At 38.5% G+C, this 23,528-nt stretch overlaps 1 protein-coding gene across 2 annotated transcripts in view; it reads left to right on the top strand.

Moving 5' to 3' along the window:
* LOC105193574 (mothers against decapentaplegic homolog 3) overlaps window positions 1-18,538 on the top strand; it is a 47,554-nt gene extending 29,016 nt beyond the window's left edge. Inside the window, exons 2-7 of one of the 2 annotated variants that reach the window (XR_005575255.1) lie at window positions 8,425-8,633; window positions 9,154-9,386; window positions 10,668-10,891; window positions 11,822-12,135; window positions 12,620-12,953; window positions 12,990-18,538. Coding sequence is in view for 1 of the 2 variants with exons in the window: in XM_026135696.2 (XP_025991481.1) it covers window positions 8,425-8,633; window positions 9,154-9,386; window positions 10,668-10,891; window positions 11,822-12,135; window positions 12,620-12,888 (1,249 nt within the window). In the remaining variant the exon portion in view is untranslated. Of the gene's footprint in view, window positions 1-8,424; window positions 8,634-9,153; window positions 9,387-10,667; window positions 10,892-11,821; window positions 12,136-12,619 lie in introns of both variants that reach the window. The other variant, XM_026135696.2, reaches the window with a different exon arrangement.
* The last annotated feature ends 4,990 nt before the right edge of the window (window positions 18,539-23,528 follow it).

Genomic DNA, 23,528 nt, shown 5'->3' with positions numbered 1-23,528 from the left:
AGATTGTGATCAATTGATACGAGTGCCACTATTGGCAAAAAAAACTATAATACTAAAAATTGAAAATTAAGAAAACACATCGATTAATCGTGATCTCATGTCGATTGAGAAAACTTTTTGTCTTTATGTTTTGGGTCAATCAGTGATTCTCAATCGCTTTCGCAGAGGGAATCTGCAGTCTCATGCATCGCCCACTAGAATCACTAGGTAATCTGCGATAACAGAAAATATTATCACAATCTACAAAATCATTAGATATTTCTACAAAAGTTGCGCTTTAATTGCTTCGATACTTTTCTGTAACAAATTTCCTTGAAAACAAGTCTTTTTTTCGATCTCAACAAAGTGGGATACCCCCTTAATTCCTTATGGTTCGAAGCCTCGAATCTACACGGGGCGACCACGAGCTCGGAAGATTGTCGAGGCGAACAGGGAGATTTGCCTCATTACGGTCTTTAAAAAGTTATAACGACAAAAGTTGCTCGCTCTTTCTTCGAATATTTCCGAGTCGAATATTTATCATCGCGCAGATTGATTCACATTTAAGTCTGAACGCGTAATTCTCAGGTTAATATTCAAGCGACGAATAACGCGAGATGTCGAGAGAATTCGAAGGCCACGCGCAAACTGGGCTATACGTTTCGACTGCGCTCGATTGAGCTCGAGCTGTTAAAAATGTCATGAAATTCAACGTGCTCTCTCTTTTAAGTTACACAAATACATTAAATTTAAGTTGTAATGTATTTATAATTGAAAACTATAAAATTTTTTGCACTTTTGACAACATCAGTGTCCATTTCCACCAACGTAGATTGACTTTGATCTCGGTTTAAATTACTTTTCATCTTTTTCTAATTTTTCAGAACTGGAAAAGGATAAAGAGTAAATTAAACCGAGATCAAAGGTAATCTACGTTGGTGGAAATGGACGTTAATGTTATCGGAAGTATACTAAATATACTTTTCAGTTGTAGATACATTAAATTGAATTTAATGTACTTGTGTAAGTAATAGATACATTCATTTTAAACTTAACGTACTATGAAAATGGACATAAATATGTTTAATGTACTTTTGCTTGAAATTTACTTTCGTTGGATTAAATTTTGCCGCGTATTTTTTTTTTTTTTTTTTTTTTTTTACAGCGTGCATCTCATCCACGCACGAATGAGACGTGGTCCAGACGCGTTAAACGCGTCGGATTATAGGATCTCCGAAATTTTTCGCGTCACGTCGTCGAGACTCTCGGGTCGAGATGAACGAGTGCAACGTTATTAGCGGTGGCGATTATTTGTCGGCCGCAGGGTAAGGTTTAATTAGGCTTCGGTCTAATTCCCCGCGTCGATACGGGAGGCGAGCTCGTTTATTGAAAGAGAGAGAGACAGAGAGAGAGAGAGAGGGATGAGGGAGTAGCGGGGGACAGAGATACGAAGTTCACAGCTGCACAGACGCATATTCAACCGTTCCTGAAATATCGCGAACATCCTCCATCGCGCCGGAACTCGCGGCGAGAACCGGCGAGGAGGGACAGAGAGATTCTCACGCGACGTGTGCGGGAGATTTCTGATGTTTCACGCGCATCTCTCGAGCAGCGTTCTATCGGTCCGACCGATTATCTTTCGCCGTAACGATCGAAGCGAGACGCAATGTAAGGGACTGATAATTCCACCCCACTTCCTCCGTGAGGAAGGAGAGTCAATAAGACTGTTTTTGGATTTTCTCTCGATTTTTCTGTTAAACAACTCCTTTTCCACTGAAAGTTTTTACAGCTATGAATGGGACTTTACTCAGATATGTATTTTTTTTGTTCGTTACACAGAAAAAAATTAATGTTAAATCAACAATTCATTGTTTCATGTATAAGCAAGAATATAAAATCTTCTTGGAAGAATTTATAATCTTGAACAAACATAATTTACTTACATGACGAAAATTTTTCTCTTCATGTAAGCAAATTATGTCTGTTTAACGTTATAAATTTTTCCAAGAAGATTTTATATTGTTACTTATATATGAAACAATGAATTGTTGATTTGATACTAAATTTTTTTCTGTGTAACACACTAAAAAAATTTAACTAAGGTAGATAATATTGTGTGTCACAAATATTGCGATATCGCATATGTTTGATATTTAACTAATAACAAAGACAGAATTTATATCTAAAGTGTTTGTGAAATTTAAAAGGAAAATTTTTTCGTATTCTATTCATGCCAATCATTCTTGTTGTAAAATTTTTTTAAGGTTGCTGAAACGTTGCCGCTATAAATTCTACATGTGACAAACAATATTTTAGATACAAAAAAATAGCGATAAATTTTTGTTGTGACACTTGGAAATCTATCTACATCAGCAACTTTTTTTTTAGTGAAATCTATCAGCATGTATAATATCATGGAACTTTTCGAAATGGATCGCGATTGGAGTTACTCAATTATATTCTAGATTTTCTACCGTGCTTTCTAAAAATGGAATAATTCCGAATCGGAATCCGTTCCAAAAAATTCCATAATACGTGCCTAGAAAGTGAAAAATAATTGTTTAATGGAAATCTTAGAGGAAGTTCAAACACGATCTTATCGGCCTTCCTTTTACGTTTATTTCGTGTACTTTCGCAACCAACTCTTTCTGCTGAGCTCGATCAACATAGGGTTGATGTACACCGATCGTATCAGGACCAGGACAAATATTATTTAGTATTCAAAAAAAGATAGTATCAAATCAACAATTCATTGTTTCATGTATAAGCACGAATATCAAATCTTGAAAGAATTTATTATCTTGGACATAATTTGCTAACACGAAGAAATTTTGCTTCCTCATGCGAACAAATTATGCCTGTTTAAGATTATAAAGTTCTTTCAAGAAGATTATACATTCTTGCTTACACGTCGAACAATGAATTGTTAATTTGATGCTAATTTTTTTTTTCCGCGCGGAAAGAACAACTTTGCTTACAATACGGAAAATAAATGGGATGTCGAACCATTTAAAAAATTTAACTTGGACATTTAAATTGGTCGCCAGAGTGTCGAAACTTTTTGCAGCAGTGTCATCACGCTTGAACGACTTGCATAATAATTTTGATGGTGCAACATAAAACTGTTTTCTGATCTGCATCTAGCTAAGCTTTTAGATATCGCGATAAAATTGCTCTTTTCGCGTGTCGCGCGGCATTCACGCCACGTGGAAGTCATCGCGAGGGTTTAACGCGCTCGTCGTCCACCGCGAAGAAACTCTGGTCGAGATACAGGCGCAACGTTTTATTTCCGACGACTATGGCACCGTCTTGCCATACGCCATTAGGTACGCAGTGGGTAACGTTCTCGACATGTCGCAGGCTTTTATTACTTAACGCAGCGAGCGGCGACGAGTCTCCCGAGCGAGCGAACGCGTCCTCGCTTCTTACGTAACCACCGAGAGACAGGTGTGGACTCGAGAGAGAGAGAGAGACGTTCTCGCGACTCGTTAAATTCTCTCTGCGACCGCATTTTCCATTCCTTCCGGACGAGGAAATTTACGGAATATCGCGTTTCCGCGTCGCCGGAATGTCACGCGATCGGTTTCACGACTTTGATTCGCGGCTCGATCGAATCGCGTGAATATCGCCCGAGCGAACGTTTCTAAATTATTATGTAACGGAGTACAGTAGTGTGACGCAGAAACGATAATTGAGGGCATAACGCCAAGAAAATGAGAGAGGGAGGGATTGGGGGGAGGGGGAGGGGAAACTCGATAGGGAATGAATAAGAGAGATCGAAAGGTGACACGCGCGCACACATGCGTACGCGTGTATACGTGTACACACACGCGCGCGAATATCCGCACGCACATTCGCACAGAGAGAGCACAAACGCGACACGTATAAAAAAAAAAAGGAGGATTCAAGGTTGCGTGACGTACGTCATGCATTTATGCAGCAACAGAAACGTTACACATCTGATCTCATCATAAATTTCATAAACTCGATCTCGAACTGCCCTCTTTCCCATCGCGATCTTGCCGGGCGGTACGGGATTTCTTTATTCGCTTGGTTATACGTTAATTACATTCGTCCAACTTTCGGTCCCGTTTTCGCAACGTCCAACTCTCTTTTCGACAGCACGGTGACGACAATTTTCTACTATAGCATCTAAAAATTTAGTTGGATACGGAACGCAAAATAATTTTGTGTTGGGCCATCGGAATAATTATGCAGGACGCCCAAGCGTGATGTCGCTGCTGAAGTTTTGACATTTCTGGCAATCAAGTTAAACGATACAATTTTTTTAAATGGTTTCACTTAATTATTTTCAGATTTGTGTTATTGCAAAATTGTTCTTTCCGTGCGCGATTCCGAGAGTCACGGTAAAACAATTCTGTATTTAATTTAACACGTTTTATATATCCGCCAAAGTTTTTCTATTAATTTATATTAGTGTATATGGAAACAAATTGCAGAAGCACTTTCTTCATTTTCTAAAATTAACATTTATAATATACGTACGTTGACACGTATATTTTGTTTGTTTACTTTAGAATATTTGTTTTCAAACTATTTTTTTATGTTATTTATTTACTCGTAAGTTGCGTCATTTTAACGCTGAAAGGTATTGAATATCAATTTAACTTAAAATATATTCAAATGACATAATACATAGGCAGGCACATTATACATTTAAAATCGAGAAAAAGGCCCATGGGCGATTGCAACAAGATCTTCGTGCTGAAATAATGTTTCAATGTGAATATTATTATTTCAGCACCAATATCTTGCTACGATCGTCTATCGTAATGAATATCATAGATCAAGAATTTTTAATCAGATCAAACGTTAAATAATCTACGTATTTTTTGTTATCGAGCAGAAAAAGATAAACGATCATACATTCCCAGTGTTTTTATACTTTCTCTACAAGTGTTTCCGTTATTTTTTAATAGTTTAGACTAGGAAAGATCACAGGCGATACCTTGGAAGCTATATAATTACTTTTGCGTCTAGAACTCTTCTCTCCTTCCCTTTTCTCGCGATAAATCGTGGGTGCTGCTGCGCATACACGGAAAGGACGATTTTGTTGAGGCATCTAAATATTTGGCTGGAACAGATCTGAAAATGATTGCAACGGATGTTCAAGCATGGTGGGCAATGCTGCAAAAAAACAAAGTTTTAACATTCTAGCAATTCAGTGTGAGAGTCCAACGTAATTATTTTGATGGCCCGACAAAATTATTTTCAGATCTGTATTCAATTAAATTTTTACACATACTTTAACAAAGCCGTTCTTTCCGGTCGGGACCTTAATTTTCCGTGGACAAGCATATTTTTGAACGATTTTTCAGGTTTTAGACACTCGGAATTTTTTTATTCCGTCATAGCATCGATTTATGAAGAAATAATTCCAGGACCGATATATCGGCTTGTGATCCGGAAAGGTGTAAAAAATTTTTTTCATATTTGAGTTTTATATTATATTTCTAGAACAACTGTTTAACAGCATTCGCAGTGAAAGATTTTATAAAAAGTTTCATAAAAATGAATTGTAAAATCCTTACTGTACCAAATTTTATTGTCAAAAGCCGGTGTATTGCTTCCAATCCTCTGGAGGTTAATTGCAAATTGCTCGCTTGGGGATAGTTTCCTTCCAGGCGCGCTTTGTTACTCTGTTGTTGCTCTTTAGTCACGCACAACGCGGGATTACGCGAGCGTAACTGAACGAGCGCGAATCGTGTGTATGCGCGCGCGCGCGCGCGCGAGAGAGAGAGAGAGAGAGAGAGAGAGAGAGAGAATTTTGCAATTAAATACCGTTTAATTCCACGCCGACGGAGGAGCGCCGCGATTATCCGCTCCGCAAACGCGGTCTTCGCTCCCGGGCGGCCTGTCATTTACATCGCCTCAAGGATCTCCCCGTAATGTCTCATCGTGATTCTTTTCGTTCGCACGTGCATATAATACGTGCATTATCGTTCACCGCGCGCTCGCGATGCGACCTATCTCGATCAGTCATCCCGCGCTATCCTCGCGCTATCCTCGTTGCATTTTACTACTCCATGTTCCAACAAATTCATCGAATCTGCCGGAATCACGCAGTTGGAAAATTTGCGCTAAATTTAACGTATATTGCATGTTCCAGACACTCGAACCTTTGTGTTAATTTAACACATGATGCAAGAGGTTACTCACGAATAGGGTGCTTGATTTTCAATTTTTTGTGATTTTTTGCCACTCATGCGTGATTTTAAAGTGATTTCAACTTGGTTTCTTAAAAATTTGTTGAAGTGATTTTAATTGATTTTTTTCTTTCAACTTGATTTCAAATTGATTTCGATGATGAATGATTGAGTGATTTCGTGAGTGAGTGACCCCTGGCCAGGCTGAATATGTCGGAAAGTAACACAAATATCATGTACAAAATTAATACAAAAAGTGTAACACTCTGATACAATTTGAAAGCGAATTATGAAAGCGTATTGCCTCAGTAAAATTAACATTTACATGCTGACACATACATTTTATTCGTTTGTCTTGGAATTTACGTTTCAAAACTACATTATTTTTATGTTTTTTTTTTGCCTATAACTTATATTGTTCTGACATTGAGAAGTGTTGAATATCAATTTAAAAGAAAATATTTAAATAACAGAATCATCATGTTAAATTAACCCTCGAATATATGTTAAAAATTCAATACAAAAATTTTAAGTAAAAATCCATTTCTAAATACACACAATGTTTTCTACTTTGCAAGATTAATCGACGTCACGGCGTTATCCGCGATTATCAGCGAGAAGAGAGTTCACGGAGAGAGTTCACATAGTTTTTATTTTCCTCGTGAATAAGAGAGCAAGAATCTTTCCTCGACTCTTAATTCGTCGAGATCTTTTATCGTATCAAATCTTGTTTAAAAGAAAGAAAAAAACAAACGCGCCTTCTCCCGTTCGAGTGCGCGAATGTTTCCTCTTCCTCGTACATCTAAAATTCAGAATTGATTATCGCGTAATCCTAAAAGGTATCCATGTGCACTCGACGTGACCGTAAACAGAGGCGACTCGAGTCCGCCCGGATATATAATACATATTGACAAGTTAAACGGACTGTAACAGAGTCAGCCGAGCCGACTTTATCTCTGCGATCTCCTCGTCTCTTATTTTGCGCATCTGGTTCGCGCGCGCGACGGAAGAACGCAACGCGTGATCTCGCGCGACTCGCGAGATTTCTTCGTGGGAAGGCTCTACGCGGTGAATTCCAGCTGGACTCTCTTCCCTCGCGGACGCCCGCCACTTCCGGCGTGCTGCACGACGTCGCGACGCAGACCGCAGCCGGATTTGGCTCTAGAGAAGCGGAATCTCGCGAACGCGTAATTTCGCGGGGAGAATTTCAATTTTTACGAAATTCCAACGAGTTAATTTGCACGTACGCGCACACATTATGAAAAAAAATGGGACATTTAATAAATGTCGTACGAGTACAACGAGAATTTTTTAATAAATCCGAATATAAATTCGAATTTAATAAAATTGTTATTAAAAAAAAAAGATATATCGATTTAATGTAAATTTAATACATCGGAATATATATTTTGAATTCAGTCCACTGGAGGATTTTTTTTTCATGCTGTAGAACTAAAATCTATCTGATCTCGTGATAGTGATAGAGATTTTATACGGTCAATAGCTGTCAATGTATCGATCATTTATTGAAATAAAAAAGCCAATAAGAGCCCACGCAGAATCTTTATGTGTAAATTATACAATTTTATTTCTTAATAACGTGACTTTTAAATGTTTCAACCCAAGATTTGGGTCTTCGGTGAACGCAACAGAGACAGCGAAACCTTGGATTCATTGAATCGAGTCTGTCGTAATCATTCGCGACAAAAGCTTCGTCAACCAAGAGGTCGTTAAACGATTAAGTCGAATTGATGGTCAAGCGTGATAAAAAATTATCAAAAGCGGTCAGATGCATATTGCATGAGCCGTGACAGAGGCAACGATCTTGTGAGAACAACGCAAACGGAACAAAAATTTTCTTCGCTCTTTCATTTCATTGACTGTTGTCTTCGCAGCTTTATCTTATTCCGTTCAATTTTTTACATTAATTATGCGTAATTGGAATGTTGACAGTGATCCAAATTTCTCGATTCTCGAGCATCGGTATCGTTGTGTGATAAGGATACTGACTGTGTAAAGACGATCGCGTCAGTATTTTCATTAGCACAGTTCCATAATTAGGAATAATATAAAATAATCTCAGGTTGCAAAAAAAAATATTGACGCACGTATCAGTATCTATTACTCGTTCAATATTATCAGTGTTATCAGCCGTGTAACGATCGTGCTTTCCAAAGGGCTGCAACTCTGTGTCGCGGCTCGATCTCTAGATCTCGTTTCATCCATAATTCCTGCCAAGTTCCTGGAAGTAATGTGGCTTTTACTCGCGCTTTTGCAGGCCTAGCCCGGGCGGTGTCGGCGACAACGGCGTTCAGGGTGTTCGCGGCAAGGGTCTGCCGCACGTGATTTACTGCCGGCTCTGGCGCTGGCCGGACCTGCAGTCGCATCACGAGCTGAGGGCGATCGAGCACTGCGAGTACGCCTTCACCCAGAAGCGCGACGAGGTCTGCGTGAACCCTTACCATTATCAACGAATACAAACGCCAGGTACGCCGGCGGCAGACGGACCTAGAAGACTTTATTATCGTTCTACAGTACACTGAAATTAGATGTAAAATTAGTTGCATGAGCTAAATATTAAATATTTAGCGGTATTTAGAAGAGAGAAATTAGTTTTATAAGAACAAACCGCGACTACACCACTAGAAAATGACTGCAAAATGAAGCCTCTGTTCTATTGTATTCAAACTAAAGTCGGTCTATTGTATTCAAATTAAAGTTACTTGTCGCGCTCTATAAATAGAGTAACGACAAGCTCTCTTGCAAAATCTAAGGGAACAAACTACTTATCTATAACGAAAAAATAAAATTCATTTCGGCTCCCTTCCTGTGAGAGAGAAAGGGCAATCGTCGATATCTATTTTGCTCGAATTACGTTTTCTCCTCTCTCTCTCTCTCTCTATTTCCGTTCCTCTTTCTCGGGAGAGGTCTGTTAATCGGCCGTTACGACCGTAAGCATAGCGAGACTAGATCGCGTGACTATATCGTGGCGCACGAAACTTTGCAGTTTTGCCGGCCATTCTCGTGCCGCGGCACAACCTAGCCAGCGACGAGAACACCGTCCTCTACAACACCTCCCTCGAGGAGCTCAGCGTCAGCGTGCCGGAGAACACGAGCTTCCACGCGACACTGAATCACCAGCACAATCAGCAGCAGGGCATACCGCAGTCCCCGCAGCAGCAGCAGCAGCAGCAGCAACAGCAACAGCAGCAACCAAATAATCCGTACCAAGGAATGCAGGTCGGTAGCTGGAAACGGATCACGAATTAGCAAGTTGGCTTGTTCGAGGTCGATTTATTTCCCCACGTAGAAACTCGTTTGTCATTCCATTTTTTAATCGTTTGTTGTTACAAATATTATATTGTAAGTAGCAAAAGATTCTAAATATTGTAGCTAATATATATATTCTATAAAATGTATAGGGTAAAGTCGCCTATTATGAGATATCTTCTTTTAAAAGCTTATAATTTATTTAATTTATAAAATTAGCTCCTATTTTTATATTTAAATTATAGTAAATATATTTAAGTTTTATCGCCAAAAATTAGCAACCGATAATAGATATACTTTGTTGTATATGAAATTTTTTTATCAAAATTGCCGATTTTGCTAATTCAATAGAAAGATTCCTAATATAAGACACAAAGGTTTTTTTTTCTTTTTTTTTATGAGATGGGTCTCACCAACTTGGATTTTACTAGGTTTAAATTAGGCTCCAGACTTAAAATCAAGCTAACCAATCAAATGGTTCTTTCGATACTCAAAAATTTTTGTACATAACGTTTGTCTCCAAAATCTGTTCTCTTCGAGATATTTTAAAGTCTCACAATCGGCGCTAATGCTGAAAGCCATAACGTTCAGGCCTCATAATTCAAAAGTCCTCAATGAAAAACTTTATTATAGCATTTTGGAAAGCTCTCGAAGTCAGAATATGCAATAATAAATGAGGATTTTTGAGTGTCTCAAAATATTACAAGTTCCATGCTTTGCGGTTTTACGATCACTAAATCTAATATTTATAATTAAGCAAATTATCACATCCCGTATTTTTCTATTAACACGACTTTACTCTATCGCTGCATGCAGACTTTATTATCAAATATTTGTTTATTTTATAATAAACAAAGTTTAAAGACTCATCTCAATAAATGTTGACAACATCCGATTTCACAAAAATTTCTTTTCAACGACTGCACGCATGATCCAATAATGAATTTTCTACTAAATAGATTTCACCCCAAGAGTAATAAGTTTATGATGGTACCAACCACATGCGTTTATTAATGTAGCAGAAACCTCGCTGCCTCATATTAGTAACCTATCCCACAATAGGCGACTTTACCCTATTAATATTACCATTATGATGTCTAATGAATTGTACAGTTCTATGCGTGAACCGTATATGTATTTCATAACATCGAGATGTAGATGTAGGTAAATAGCGTGTAACACCCTATGCCGTTTAATGAGGAACGCGTTGTCAGATTCGGAAATATGACGCCACGGATTATTTATGTTTAGAGCATGCAGGCGACGAGTCCAGCGAGCGTCGGGAGCCTGGGAAGCGTGCAGGGCTCGCCTCATCCCGCTCCAGGATCCATGGATCCGCCGGCAGATACGCCGCCGCCGGGCTACATCAGCGAGGACGGCGACAATATGGACCACAACGATAACATGTCCCTGTCACGCTTGTCGCCCAGCCCTGTAGACGCGCAGCCGGTTATGTATTGCGAGCCCGCATTTTGGTGAGTGTCGAGCTGATTAATGGACAACGCGCATGGTGTATCGTACCCTCCTAAACACATAAACAGACGTAGGAAGACGCGTTGTACGTTGTTACATGTGAGACGATTTCGATCGCGAGAGCGTTCTAGTTCTCCGAGCAGCTGGGATCTAGGATGATGAAATTACTGAACGAGGATCTCTCCTCCTCTTATCGTTAGGATTAATATCAACGCGAAATCGGATAAGATTTCGATATTAATATAAGATTAAAAAGGTTCTTCAGCTTAAAAGAGTGCAGTGTCACGTGACTTCATTCATATATATCTTTTAACAGAGGAGCTTTTGGCGTTGCCGTATTCAAATTAATAAATAGTGAACAATATTTAAATAATAAAAATATAATTAATTTATTATTTTAAAAAATTTCTTTATAACATGGATAAATATTAATAGAAAAAATTGAATTGTAATAATTATTTTAATGTAATAATAAGCATTGTTGCCACTTTTACTAGTATAATATTTTCAGTAGAGGGAACGAATATTTCATACAAAAATGATATGATAGAGTTTTATTTTTAAAATTTTAAAATGTTTTTTGTAAGAAAAAATAGATTAAAAAAAATCTTATATCTTGTTTGTGTTTAAATAACGTAAAATTCTTATCATAAAATTTAACACCATTCTAGAAAGTTATGTTCCAAGTTTAAAGAAAACTGTATTAAAAAATTTGAAAAAATTCAAGAATGCTTGTATATTAAACTTATTCTCAAAATTTGATCAAGTTCTTATATTACGTGAAAAGACTGAAGAAAAAGAATCTCTTTAATAGGCGGAAATTGAACCAATTAATTAATTTGCGTAATATCCGCGTGACTTTTTTTATCTTTTAAACCTCATCTTCGTCGCATCATGTGCGCCATTCACAATACTTTCTCTTTACTTGCCAGGTGTTCAATTAGTTATTACGAGCTAAACACGAGAGTGGGCGAGACATTTCACGCGTCGCAGCCGAGTATAACCGTGGACGGTTTCACCGATCCGAGCAATTCGGAGCGCTTTTGCCTCGGCTTGCTGTCCAATGTGAATCGCAACACGGTGGTCGAGCAGACCAGGCGACACATCGGCAAGGGTGTCAGGCTATACTATATCGGCGGTGAGGTGTTCGCCGAGTGTCTATCCGACTCGAGTATCTTCGTGCAAAGTCCGAACTGCAATCAACGTTACGGCTGGCATCCGGCCACCGTCTGCAAAATACCCCCAGGTAAGCGAAGAAACTATTATCTAATATGTATACCCGCCTCTCGGATCTGGTATCTTGATTTTTTTTTTATTTTTTTTTAATGCTTTAGTTTGAAGATAATTTCTTCTTCAAGTTATTTAACAACGAGTTAATTTAAACTGTTTGCGTTGAATTTGTGTAAGTACAGGGATCATTGAAAATGAATAAATTATCAACTCACTTGATAATTCTTACATTGTCCTTCATCTTTTTCCCGTGCATATTTCTTTTATCTTGCTTGATGAATTGAAATGATTAATTTATTGGAAGTCTTCAAGATCTTCCATGTGCGTCCTTCAACGAGATCCGCCTTCAATGAGTTCCTTCTATTTGTTGCTTGATGTACTCAGTAATTACTGTCGCAACGAATAGTTAATATTTCTGTGCAAGAAAATCGCTAGTTAAATAGATGTTATTCGTTCATCCTTCGCACAATCGATGTCAAATTTACTTTGTTGGCACACAGGATGCAATCTGAAGATCTTCAACAATCAGGAATTCGCAGCGTTGCTGTCGCAGTCGGTGTCGCAGGGCTTTGAAGCGGTGTACCAGCTGACGCGTATGTGCACGATCCGGATGAGCTTCGTAAAGGGCTGGGGCGCGGAATATCGCCGGCAGACGGTCACCTCGACTCCCTGCTGGATCGAACTGCATTTAAACGGGCCGCTGCAGTGGCTCGACAGAGTACTCACGCAGATGGGCTCGCCTCGTCTACCCTGTTCCTCGATGTCCTAAGTCTTTGCATCCTCCATCTGTTCGTTCGTGAGAGAAGAACACGTGAGAATACTCTTCGTATGCTATCGTCGTCGTCGTCGTCGTCGTCGTCGTCGTCGTCGTCGTCGTCGTCGTCGTCGTCGTCGTCGTCGTCGTCATCAATCCGTTCGTTTCTTCACGTATGGTATGTGAAAATTGAATCCATTGTTCAGATTTCTCTCGAACGAACGCTGCACAGTGACGCATGTAAGAAGAAGGAGACGATTTTTGCGCTCGAAGATGCAGTCAACAGTTGGAAGAACGACAAAGGCTCAGGCACAACGATACCAAGTTTCTTTCGCGGCAGTGGCTTTCTCGAGCTTCGCCACGCGATCGACCACGAAGTGCGACGTGTGAAATACGAAGAGATGCAAAATTAAAATGACAACTCGCTCACGCGACAGTATAAATATCATAGTAAATATATTAAAGCTTGATGTCCTACCACACACACGGTTCGTTGTGATCGAAGAGAGGAAGGTACGGTGGCGCACAAGAACGCGAAACGCGGAGCTCCGCCTCGACGCACTTATATCGCGCGCGCATGTGCACCGCAATTGGCGTACAAGATATATCCAGGGTGATCATAATCCGAGTTTAGTCGATTCGTAATAAGAAACAAAAAAAAAAGATAAAATGAGAGAGAGTGATATTTATATATATTATATATATATATGTATATATGTACCGCGCTAACAGAGCTCAGTCTTTTACATATTTTTATTGCTTATTCAGGCAGACACAACTATTACAGTATACGCCAGATCTTTACCAGATATAATATACATTATACATAATATATTATGTATGTGTGTGTGTTGACTTTACTAGCCCGCTGTAGTGGGAGGAGGTTCACTTGAATATTCTATATCCATACGACACGCAGAATACACATACATCACGCACACACACGCGTATATATACATACATGTATATATGTCATGTTTTACGATATTTGTTATGGAAGATTACGATAACATATATCAGTGGAAATGCCCAAAATTGTTTGCATATAAGATTTTCCAGTCGCAACACAATATTGTCTATTTAAAATCGATATATATATATATATACACACATCAAGAATACATTGGTATGTATTTTCTAGTAAATTAACAATATGCGCTATACGACTCACTCGGACTATGTACATTTAAACGCGATTGCTTACGAGAGTTTTAGCACAATGAATCTATTCACCCTGTTGTTATTTGTATATTTTCTTTAATAACAAACATAGACGTTTTTAAAAAATGCAAGATTTTATGCATGGAGAAATCTTTTAATATATATATATATATATATATATATATATATATATATATACACACATATTATTTAATATATTTAATTCGTATGTTGTATTTTTCTTTTTTTTTACTCTTTTAGATCTCTTGGACCAAATGAATAAATTTTGCCTTGTCTAACGGTAAAGGTAACAGTACATGTTTCTAAATTATTATTACGAGTACCCACAAGTGTGTCTTCTTATCCTCTCCAATTACACTTTACATGCCACGAAGACTTATCTTCGCATTAGTTCTCGCGGCTTTGAAGTCTGCCCCCCCCCCCTTTTCTGCCCATCTGTATATTTGCTTTATACATCTCTTCTGCTTACACGATTATCGCGAAAAAATAGAATTATCCATTGAAGCTATCATTGAGTCACTTTAATCCCATTTCCGTGGATGCTTCTCTAATTTTGAATCTTCTTATACAATTTCTTCCTGCATTCCGATTAGCAGTTTACAGCCTTTCTCAAGTAACTCCCGAATACAAATGCGAAGCGCTCGCACCTTGAAAGGAAACCTAAAGTTTCTTGTGATTTCAGTTCTTTGTAATCTATTGAACCGTACGCAAGTATTGTCGTCGAACGTAAGACCGTGTTACAATGTTGTGAAGGCCATCAGGTGATAGTTTGACAAGAAAAGTAAAAAAAACAAAAAGTAAAACACCGCCCGAGTGAGGAATAGGATTAAAGAGTAAAAATTGTGTTTTCTTAGTTACCGAGAATGTAAACATTGCGTAGAAAAAAAAGTAATATTGCGTTTTTTTTCTTAATGAGAAAAAAGTCGATCTCCAAAAAATGATATCGAGATCCGTTCGTCGCCGCTTAAGTTTCGTTGAGATGTGTATGGGCGATGTTGATACGAGAAATTCAAAGATATCCGTACTGGCAAGAACAGCAGCCATTCTGGAATTTGTTCTACAATAATCGAATAAGATCAATGAAACCAACTAATGACAATTCAACGAGAACAAGAAACTTTTTCGCGAAGCAGGATCTGTTGAGAAGAGTGAAGAATCATCGGTAGAAGAGGTTTCCTCGACGACCGAGCAATTCGACGGTATTTCAAGATCAGACGTGGACTTAGCAAGATCAGAATTCGCGAGAGGAATTTTCGATAAAGTTGGACGGCGAATCGGTTTCTCCTGACTATCGAGAAAATTGTGAGGACGCGCGTGAGAACGATATCTCGATTTTCAATTGAGGAAGCCTTGCAAAATTGGGAGTTACGTGCCGACGAGTGAATCAAATGGCAGAACGCTTTGAAGAAATATGGAGTGCAGGAAAGCGAACAGCGTGGACGGCAAGAGAAGGAGGATACAGAGGATCGAGATGTGCATTAAAGAAAGCAGTGCAAGCAGCGATCTCGACGACTATCTATCCGTTCGATTACAGAGCTTCCTGCAAGCAGAAATAGGTCTATCGGGAGCTCGTGATAGTGGACAATGGAATCGTGAAAAAGGACACCTTCGGATTTTCGTCCAGCTGCTGCTATCACAGGAAGTTCGTCAGATGACCGAGTGAAGGAAGCGCGAATCAAGGGCGACGAATCGATCTTCACGCTCAATTACGCCTAATGATATCCCAAAGTAATACTAGCGAAAATTTTTTTATTTTCGACGTTCAGTCTGTCGATAATTTTAAAATTTGAGGTGATTATTTCGATTACGTTAGTTATCCGATTTGAGGGACAATCTTGCACCGGAATATGTCCTATGCACATTTATAGCGTCGTAATCTTCGATAAGAAATGTAAAGCGCATAAATGAATCCTTGAATCGTCACGGGATGACAATGTCGTTCGAACGAGCATTTCGAAAGAGAAATGCAATTTCTCGACACAGCCTTACTTCCGTTTCTCTTGCGTCATTTTTTTACTACAATGATATTTACTATGCGATAATTATTCCGAATAATCTCTAACTCTAATCATTTACTTTTCAAGGTCGACTGAGACAATCGCGTGGCGTAAATGGGACAGCGATTTTTTAAATATTTAAAATAACTCATTTTATATTATGTATCATCGTTCGTTCAACAATTGCTGAATCTACGAAATAAGATTTAGGTATAAATAAATTGATTATTTACTTATAAATTAAATTTTTTGGCAACTCGTTCCCATTTATTCAGAGATCTCAGTCGGCCCGCTCGAATCTTGTGTCTCTCGTTATTTGTATTAAATTTTAGAGCCCGAGACTTGCGAATGTCACTTTGCACGTAAGAGAATGGACTTCTCGGCATTTCTGAGTCGGCGAAACGCGACAAGGCTTCTGCGTTACCGTAGCGAAGAGTCATTAGTGGCTTTGTCTGCGAGTTTCGCCGTTCTCCGAAATAATACTGAGCACAATGTGTACGGTGTGTTGATAATCCTTGTTGGCACCGTTGGATCAAGACTACGACGACGCGCGAAACTTGCTTGTTGTCGGCCGTTGAGTAACGAATTTTCAATGAGTGGAAGGGGCGAGATGGAATGCGTTAAACAGTAAATTGCGTTCACGTTACCTATCAGCGCCGGGGCTGGACGGAGCATCGTGGAAGAAATACCGTGTAACTCGAATGCAAATAAATCGAAATTCTGACAGGCGACTCTAAGTAACGCGAGTCACGCGAGACCGCTTTCCTCTCTTTTTTTTTTTTTTCTTTTGAATGCAGGGATGAAGACGAATGAAGACTTTCCGCGGTACTCGGCTGCGTACACTCGAAACACCGTCCAGTCCTGTCGCGCTGAATTTATACATACAGGATCTGACTTGTAGTGAGATAGAAGAGAATTGATAGGAGAAATACAGGAACATACAGCGTGTGAATGAAAGGGAGAGAAAGGAATGAGAAAGCGATTAATCCAGATTGTATCGCCACTTCGTAGCTTAATTCCTTAGATAAGCGTGCCGGGCTGTCGCGGGAGCGTCTCCATCGCGAAAATCGCGTCTCGTCAAGCCGACAGATGCGGAAATAGGAAGTAGACGGGCACCGCTCAACGTGGCACGATTATATTAAAACGGAGAGTTCAGGGTTTATTTTCTTACGGCACACAAGCGTTTCTGTCGCGCGTGATCGACTTGCACCGCTCATAAATATTCGTCTACCCGCCGCCACAACTTGCACAATCTTTTTCGCACATTCCAGACAAGCTCCTCCGTTGTCCGAAAAGCCGAATAATTTTGCAGAATACGACTAGCTGTATTTAAATGCGTTAGGTCTGGTTAATCCTGGAATGGAAAGATGTACGTAAACATTACGTACATTACTATTTTAGGTTTAACAAACCTTTTTTCTTTTGTTAAGGAAAGTTCTCTCGCGATTGATCGCAGATAAAATTACCATCTTTTGTGACATTAATAATGATATAATGAGTTCTTGAGAATATATCATTAAAATAAAAGATATATACGTTTGCAGAAAAAGTTAGTATGAAAGTATTAAGCATATGAACCAATTGTTTTATCGGAATATAGTTGGAATTTTCGGACAAATTGATTGACGTTTATCCACGTTGGCCGTGTATCAAAAATGTTTCACTGGTTTTTTTATATCTTTTACATAATATTTTCTTTGAAAACACGGAGACGGACGTAACGAGTATTTATGAGCAGTGTATTTTTTGGACGGGAAGCCGATGGCAAGCGCGCGAGCCCGCGAAAGCCCGGTATATCTCAATCGTTGGGCAGCTCGAATCACATCGATCGCCCGATTGCCTGTATCGAACGTTGTTTTCCTTCTCATGAACCCACAAGACACATAACATACACGTACGTATGTACGCGCGCATATATGCTCCTTTCTCGATTCACTCGACAACGTCGTTGAACGGGGAAGCCTGGCCGGTACGACCTCGTGACACGCGAAGGAACACCGTGGAATCGACGTCACACATTCGTGAACTGTCAAAACCGACTTTTGACAGACACTTACCTCCCTGCACAGACTGCCATTAGAGTATCGTTAAGATAATTAACACAGGTAATAGGGGAACCGAGCTTGCTTATCCCTCCCCGCGACCGCTGCTCCATTTCATTGAGATATATTCGACGGATTACTGAGATTCTCGCGTCAAAGCGGCCCCCTCTCGCATATCATTCGATATATTGTGGCATTGTAAATCACGCGATCCGTAGCGTTGCATCGGTGCACGGGATGCACGGGACAGCGAAGTTACCCGGATACCTTTCGTTCAGGAACGTGTCGCGTCGCCGTCGCATAAAGGGGAAAGAAAATAAGACAACATAGTCAAAACTGTTATTGCAATGTATTAATATTTAATTAGAAAATAAGTTGAAATAAGGGAAATCTGTTAGAAGCGATACTAAAGTGTTGTATTAAAATAAAAATTAGGTTGAATTTCACTTCTTAATTTTAAGCCTTCAGGAGGCTTAAAATTAAAGATATCCCTGAAATCAAAACTAATCTTTTTTTTATATATATACAGTTTTATATATATACATATTTCCTCTAAAAGATCTCTCAAATTTTATCTGCGGTTTTTTGCGATCAGACAAAATTTGATACTTGAATTTTAAATTTGATACATTCTTATTGTTAGTGATATCTTTTTCATTGTTACTGGTATTTGTAATATAATTTACATTTTACACAATTATACGTATACCCTATGATCAGAAAGTACCGGGAATTTTTTTATTTAAAAGTACCGCGCATGCGGGAACCGGTTTATTTTTTTTTCTTATGTTGGTACGACCTTAAGACGCACATCTGTCAGGTTTTAGTGCCATCCGATCATTAGTGTCTGCCTGGCGTTTGTTTACATCAGTCAACTTTTTTCATTTTGCCGCATTTTACCATGAATAATTTTGTTGAACAAAGAGTTTGTTTGAAATTTTGTGTTGCGAACGAAATTTCGTGTGCCGATACACTGAAAATGTTGCAAAAAGCATTTTGCGAATCTGCTCTATCAAAAACAAGAGCATACGAGTGGTATAAAGACTTTAAAAGTGGTGGAAGATTTCCCTCGTTCCGGACGTCCATCGACATCGAACACCGATGAAAACGTGAAGAAAGTGAAAGAAATGGTGCTTGAAAATCGTCATACCAGCTTAAGAGAGATGTCTAGTGAACTTGGCATTGCATATGGAACGGCACAGCATATTGTGGTTGATGTTTTGGGTATGAGACGCGTGGCAGCCAGGCTCGTTCCGAAGGATCTGAATTTCTTGCAAAAACACCAATGAATTATTTGACCAAACATCAAGTAAATACCATCAAGCAAGCACCGTATTCACCTGATATGGCCCCGTGCGACTTTTTTTTGTTCCCCAAGTTGAAGTTGCCACTTCGTGGAAAGAGATTTCAGTCGATCGAGGAGATCAAAGAGAATGCGACGAGGGAACTAAAGGCCATCCCTTCGTCGGCCTACCAGGGATGCATGGAGGACTGGGTCAAGCGTTGGCACATGTGTGTTGCTTCAGATGGATCATATTTTGAAGGAGATAAAATAAATTTGCCTGAAATTTAACTCTATTTTGTTTTATTTAAAAATTCCCGGTACTTTCTGATCATAGGGTATTTCACGATGTACATGTGCATTTTATTTTATTGTTAAATATTAATTAGATAGTAATACGTTGCAATATTAGTTTTACTATCCTTTTTTTCCTTTCTATACATCGGCACACTTCGCACACATGGTCGGAAGGTGGTCTGGTTAAAAAAAAAAATGTCAAGCGCATCCTACATTGTAACATATCATTTATTCTCGCGCAATATTATACAAATGGCTGAGGAAAAGGAAAGAAACACATCGCTGCGCAACGCTGCATCGATCATTGTGTGGAGACCGTTTAAGGGGGGACAACTGTGATAGCCGCGTCCAGCTTCGAGAAGGAGCAACGTTTTACTTGATTGCGTGCATTAATTAATTGTTCCTTACCGATTCGCGTGGACGACGATAAGAAGATGCGACATCTTCACAGCGGGCACAGTGTATCGCGAGAAATTTCGTAAAGCGACGTAAAATAGTTTCTTGTTTTGTCTACCGTAAGTTTATCGAGGGTCTCTTCATTTGAGACGCAGCGTTATTTTGTTTCTTTCTTGTTTAAGTGGAGCTCTTTCCCCTCTTTGAATTCTCTTAGAAAAACTTTCTACCATTTGCGAAAAGAATTGATAATGATTTAAATTCATTTTTTGATCGCAAAGTTAAATTTCTATTTTTTCATAATCTCGAATTCTAGTCCTTTCTAAAAAAAAAAAAAAAAAAAAAATCAGAACGTGAGAAAAAAATTTGTATATTTAGGTCCAACGAATTTTAAATAAATTATCTCGAATGAGAGTTTCTCCGGGTCCCCGGCAACCCCCCAAATCTTTTCTCTCGTATATCCGTCGCAGAATTATTTTGAAAATGTATAATGTCTTTGTATATTTGACGTGTATACGAACTTTTGAATCGAGCAGCCCGACGATCATGATCTTTAATCTCTATACATATATATACGCATATATATATAAAAACTACTTATATATATATTATATATATTTCTTGTATGAGCGCAATTGCATCTGTGCCGTGGAAACAGACGAAAAGACAACTTTGCATAACGAAAATGCAAAAAGAAAATTACTTTTCTTTATATCACTCGTACGTATAACGAAATTGAATTCTTAGCTCTTTTCTTCCGCGGCATAGACGCAATTTTTTATGAGAATATATGAGAGACGAAAACGAAAGACAGAGGGAGAGAATGGAAGAATGGACAAGACGTTGTACGACATGGAATATCGAGCCTGAGACTGTATAATAATTATAAATAAATGTACACGTTAAGACCAAGAGGAGGATTCGCAATATAATTTTCTTTTGATAATATTGTTTAATAATACTCTATCGATTTCTTGATATTCTATACGATATCCGCAAGGTTTATATTTTGCGTTTCTACGTGATTGCTTCCGTCTCTTCCTGTGGGATTAAAACGTAAATTATACATTTATTAACGAGAAGTCTTTAATAAAAAATAAGCCGCAGTTAACTGAATCAACATTTTATTAAAAACGATCAATCTTACAAATGCTCCGAAATGGCACCAATACATCCTAATACACAAATTCGTATAATAGTGACAGATAAATATTTTTTTGTAGCAATCATAACATGGTAGTGTATTTGTCGTGTAAAATAAAAAGTAATATCGAATAGCAAGAGAAAAATTTTACTAGAATATCATTTTAATTCGTCAAAACTACTGAGAAAGATTTTATCGATTTCGGACGAGTGTCTCGGGAACAAATTTGCGAAGAGTAACTGCGGTAATACAATGCAGTAACAAAACTTGGACACGCAATGTGCATCTATCTGTGCTTCAGGATTAAAGCCTTGCATCAGAGTCTGTTAATCAGATGATCGTACGCGATTGGTCAACTCTCTCTGTCCGAGATCTCGGATCAATTTTTAATATCGTATAGACACAAGGCTTAACGACAGTAATTCGGTGCAATTTTATAGTGACGAAAACGGGATGAGCATTATCAAAGACATTTGATTAATAAGCTGTACGTTAAGTTACGACTCGATTCTAACTAATAACAAATTAAAATCTTCTAGATTCGCGGACTCCATTCTATTCAGCGAAACTCTTTGGCTCGCGTTTGTATTCGCAGTTTGCCGTCTTTCTCCAAGGAAAAACTTTCAATTAGAACTGATTTATAAAATGTTTTCGAACATGATGATTGTAAGCAAACAATTTTATGACATAAACAAAAAATTCAATTCTAATCCGTAGTTGATATATGTGCTGCTTACATATATAGTTTTTAATTAATTATTGTTTGACGATAATCGACTAACGGTACTTGTCAATATAATTTTTTTTCCTTAAATCGATTTTTATTTAATATCGAAAATGACGCGCATAGAATTAGGGTAGTAACTGTAATTGCGATTAGGAGAAACTATTTTTGAAAATAATTGACATAATAAATCAAGTCGAAATCGTGGTGTAAACTAACACAAGCATTCTCTGTTTTATTACCAATAAAACTTTTTCCGAAAAAGAATTCGCGCAAGAATGCGTTCGCTACATCGTTTCTCATTTGCTCGCACGACTAGAATATCTCTTCCTACTAACGTGATGATCTATCGTTTCTAGGGAGAGAAAACTATCGTATCGACGGATACGCGACTCGCTCAAAACCGGTGCCGTTTTCCGAATGAAAACCCCATTGCGTTTGCAATCCCTATGTCTGTACCAAGTACTGAATTCCACGTGACTGATGCGTGCGGCCTTGTACGCGCGTCTACGAATCGAGGACATTGATCCTTCGGGCGTACAAATTATTTGCGCTCTAATAAAGGAACATACCACGACATTTGTACGGAATTGCAGATCGTCTAATACAACATAGGTACAAACCGCAAACTCTCATTCTAGATCGTGGAGATTGTAGCTCAACCCGATATACGCCGCATTGTTGACTTCAGAGCAGTGTTCGTTCGCTACAATGAACTGTGGCGCACATACGTGTTCATGATCGATGGATTTATTTCTTCAAATTGACTATTGATTTTGGTTGCTGATGAATTGCAGTCGATGGGATTCCTAGCAGAGTCTTCGTAGGCGACGCTGATGCGACGACTGCATCTGTTTCAATGAAAACATGCTCATAGACAATCCAATGGTTGCGAGGAAAATCGCGGATGTCGCCGTACCACGATCGAAGCTTCTAGCCCTGTATAATGCTGGGCTGACTCCCTGGAAGCAACAGCCATTATGAGGAAGGCTTTATCAAAATAAAACATCTGTTTTTTTTTTATTATTGATTCTTCCACGTTTATGTTTAGAAGAATTGACTCTTTTGTATCTATTTAAGAAATTCATATTAAATATAATTTATAATATAATTTAATATTTGAATAACAAGTTTCTTGGTTGAAATACAAATAAATTATAATACACTTGTTATATAAAAATTATAATGCAAACTGAGTTTTGAGATTTTGATCTCTCTCTTTCTTTTTCCAGCTTTTCGAAAAAGAAATCAACTGGGGAAAAAAAAATGTTCTCCGTTTATAGAAAAATAAGCGGTGATGCGACTCAAGTGGACGTTAATTAAAACCGATTAACGTGGGAGCGGATCTCGCGAGAGCTGCGTTAAATCTTACCTGATTCAGTGTCAAGCGCAAAGAGTACAACGCGGCATGGGTCAAATGCATCTCGTTACTGCAGCTTTCTTATGCACCCTGAAAGAAAAATATAATAATTCGCGTACTCTTCTCGAATAAATTACTCAACTAACAGTTCGATAAACGTCTCCGCGTTGGGGATCGCATTATTTCCGAAAATAATGATTGAATCTCAGCGAACCTCTTTCTTGATACAGACAC

Source organism: Solenopsis invicta, chromosome 7, assembly GCF_016802725.1.
Source record: "Solenopsis invicta isolate M01_SB chromosome 7, UNIL_Sinv_3.0, whole genome shotgun sequence".
In the NCBI taxonomy this organism is placed as follows: domain Eukaryota; kingdom Metazoa; phylum Arthropoda; class Insecta; order Hymenoptera; family Formicidae; genus Solenopsis; species Solenopsis invicta.
This window is presented reverse-complemented; position numbering and strand designations above follow the sequence as displayed.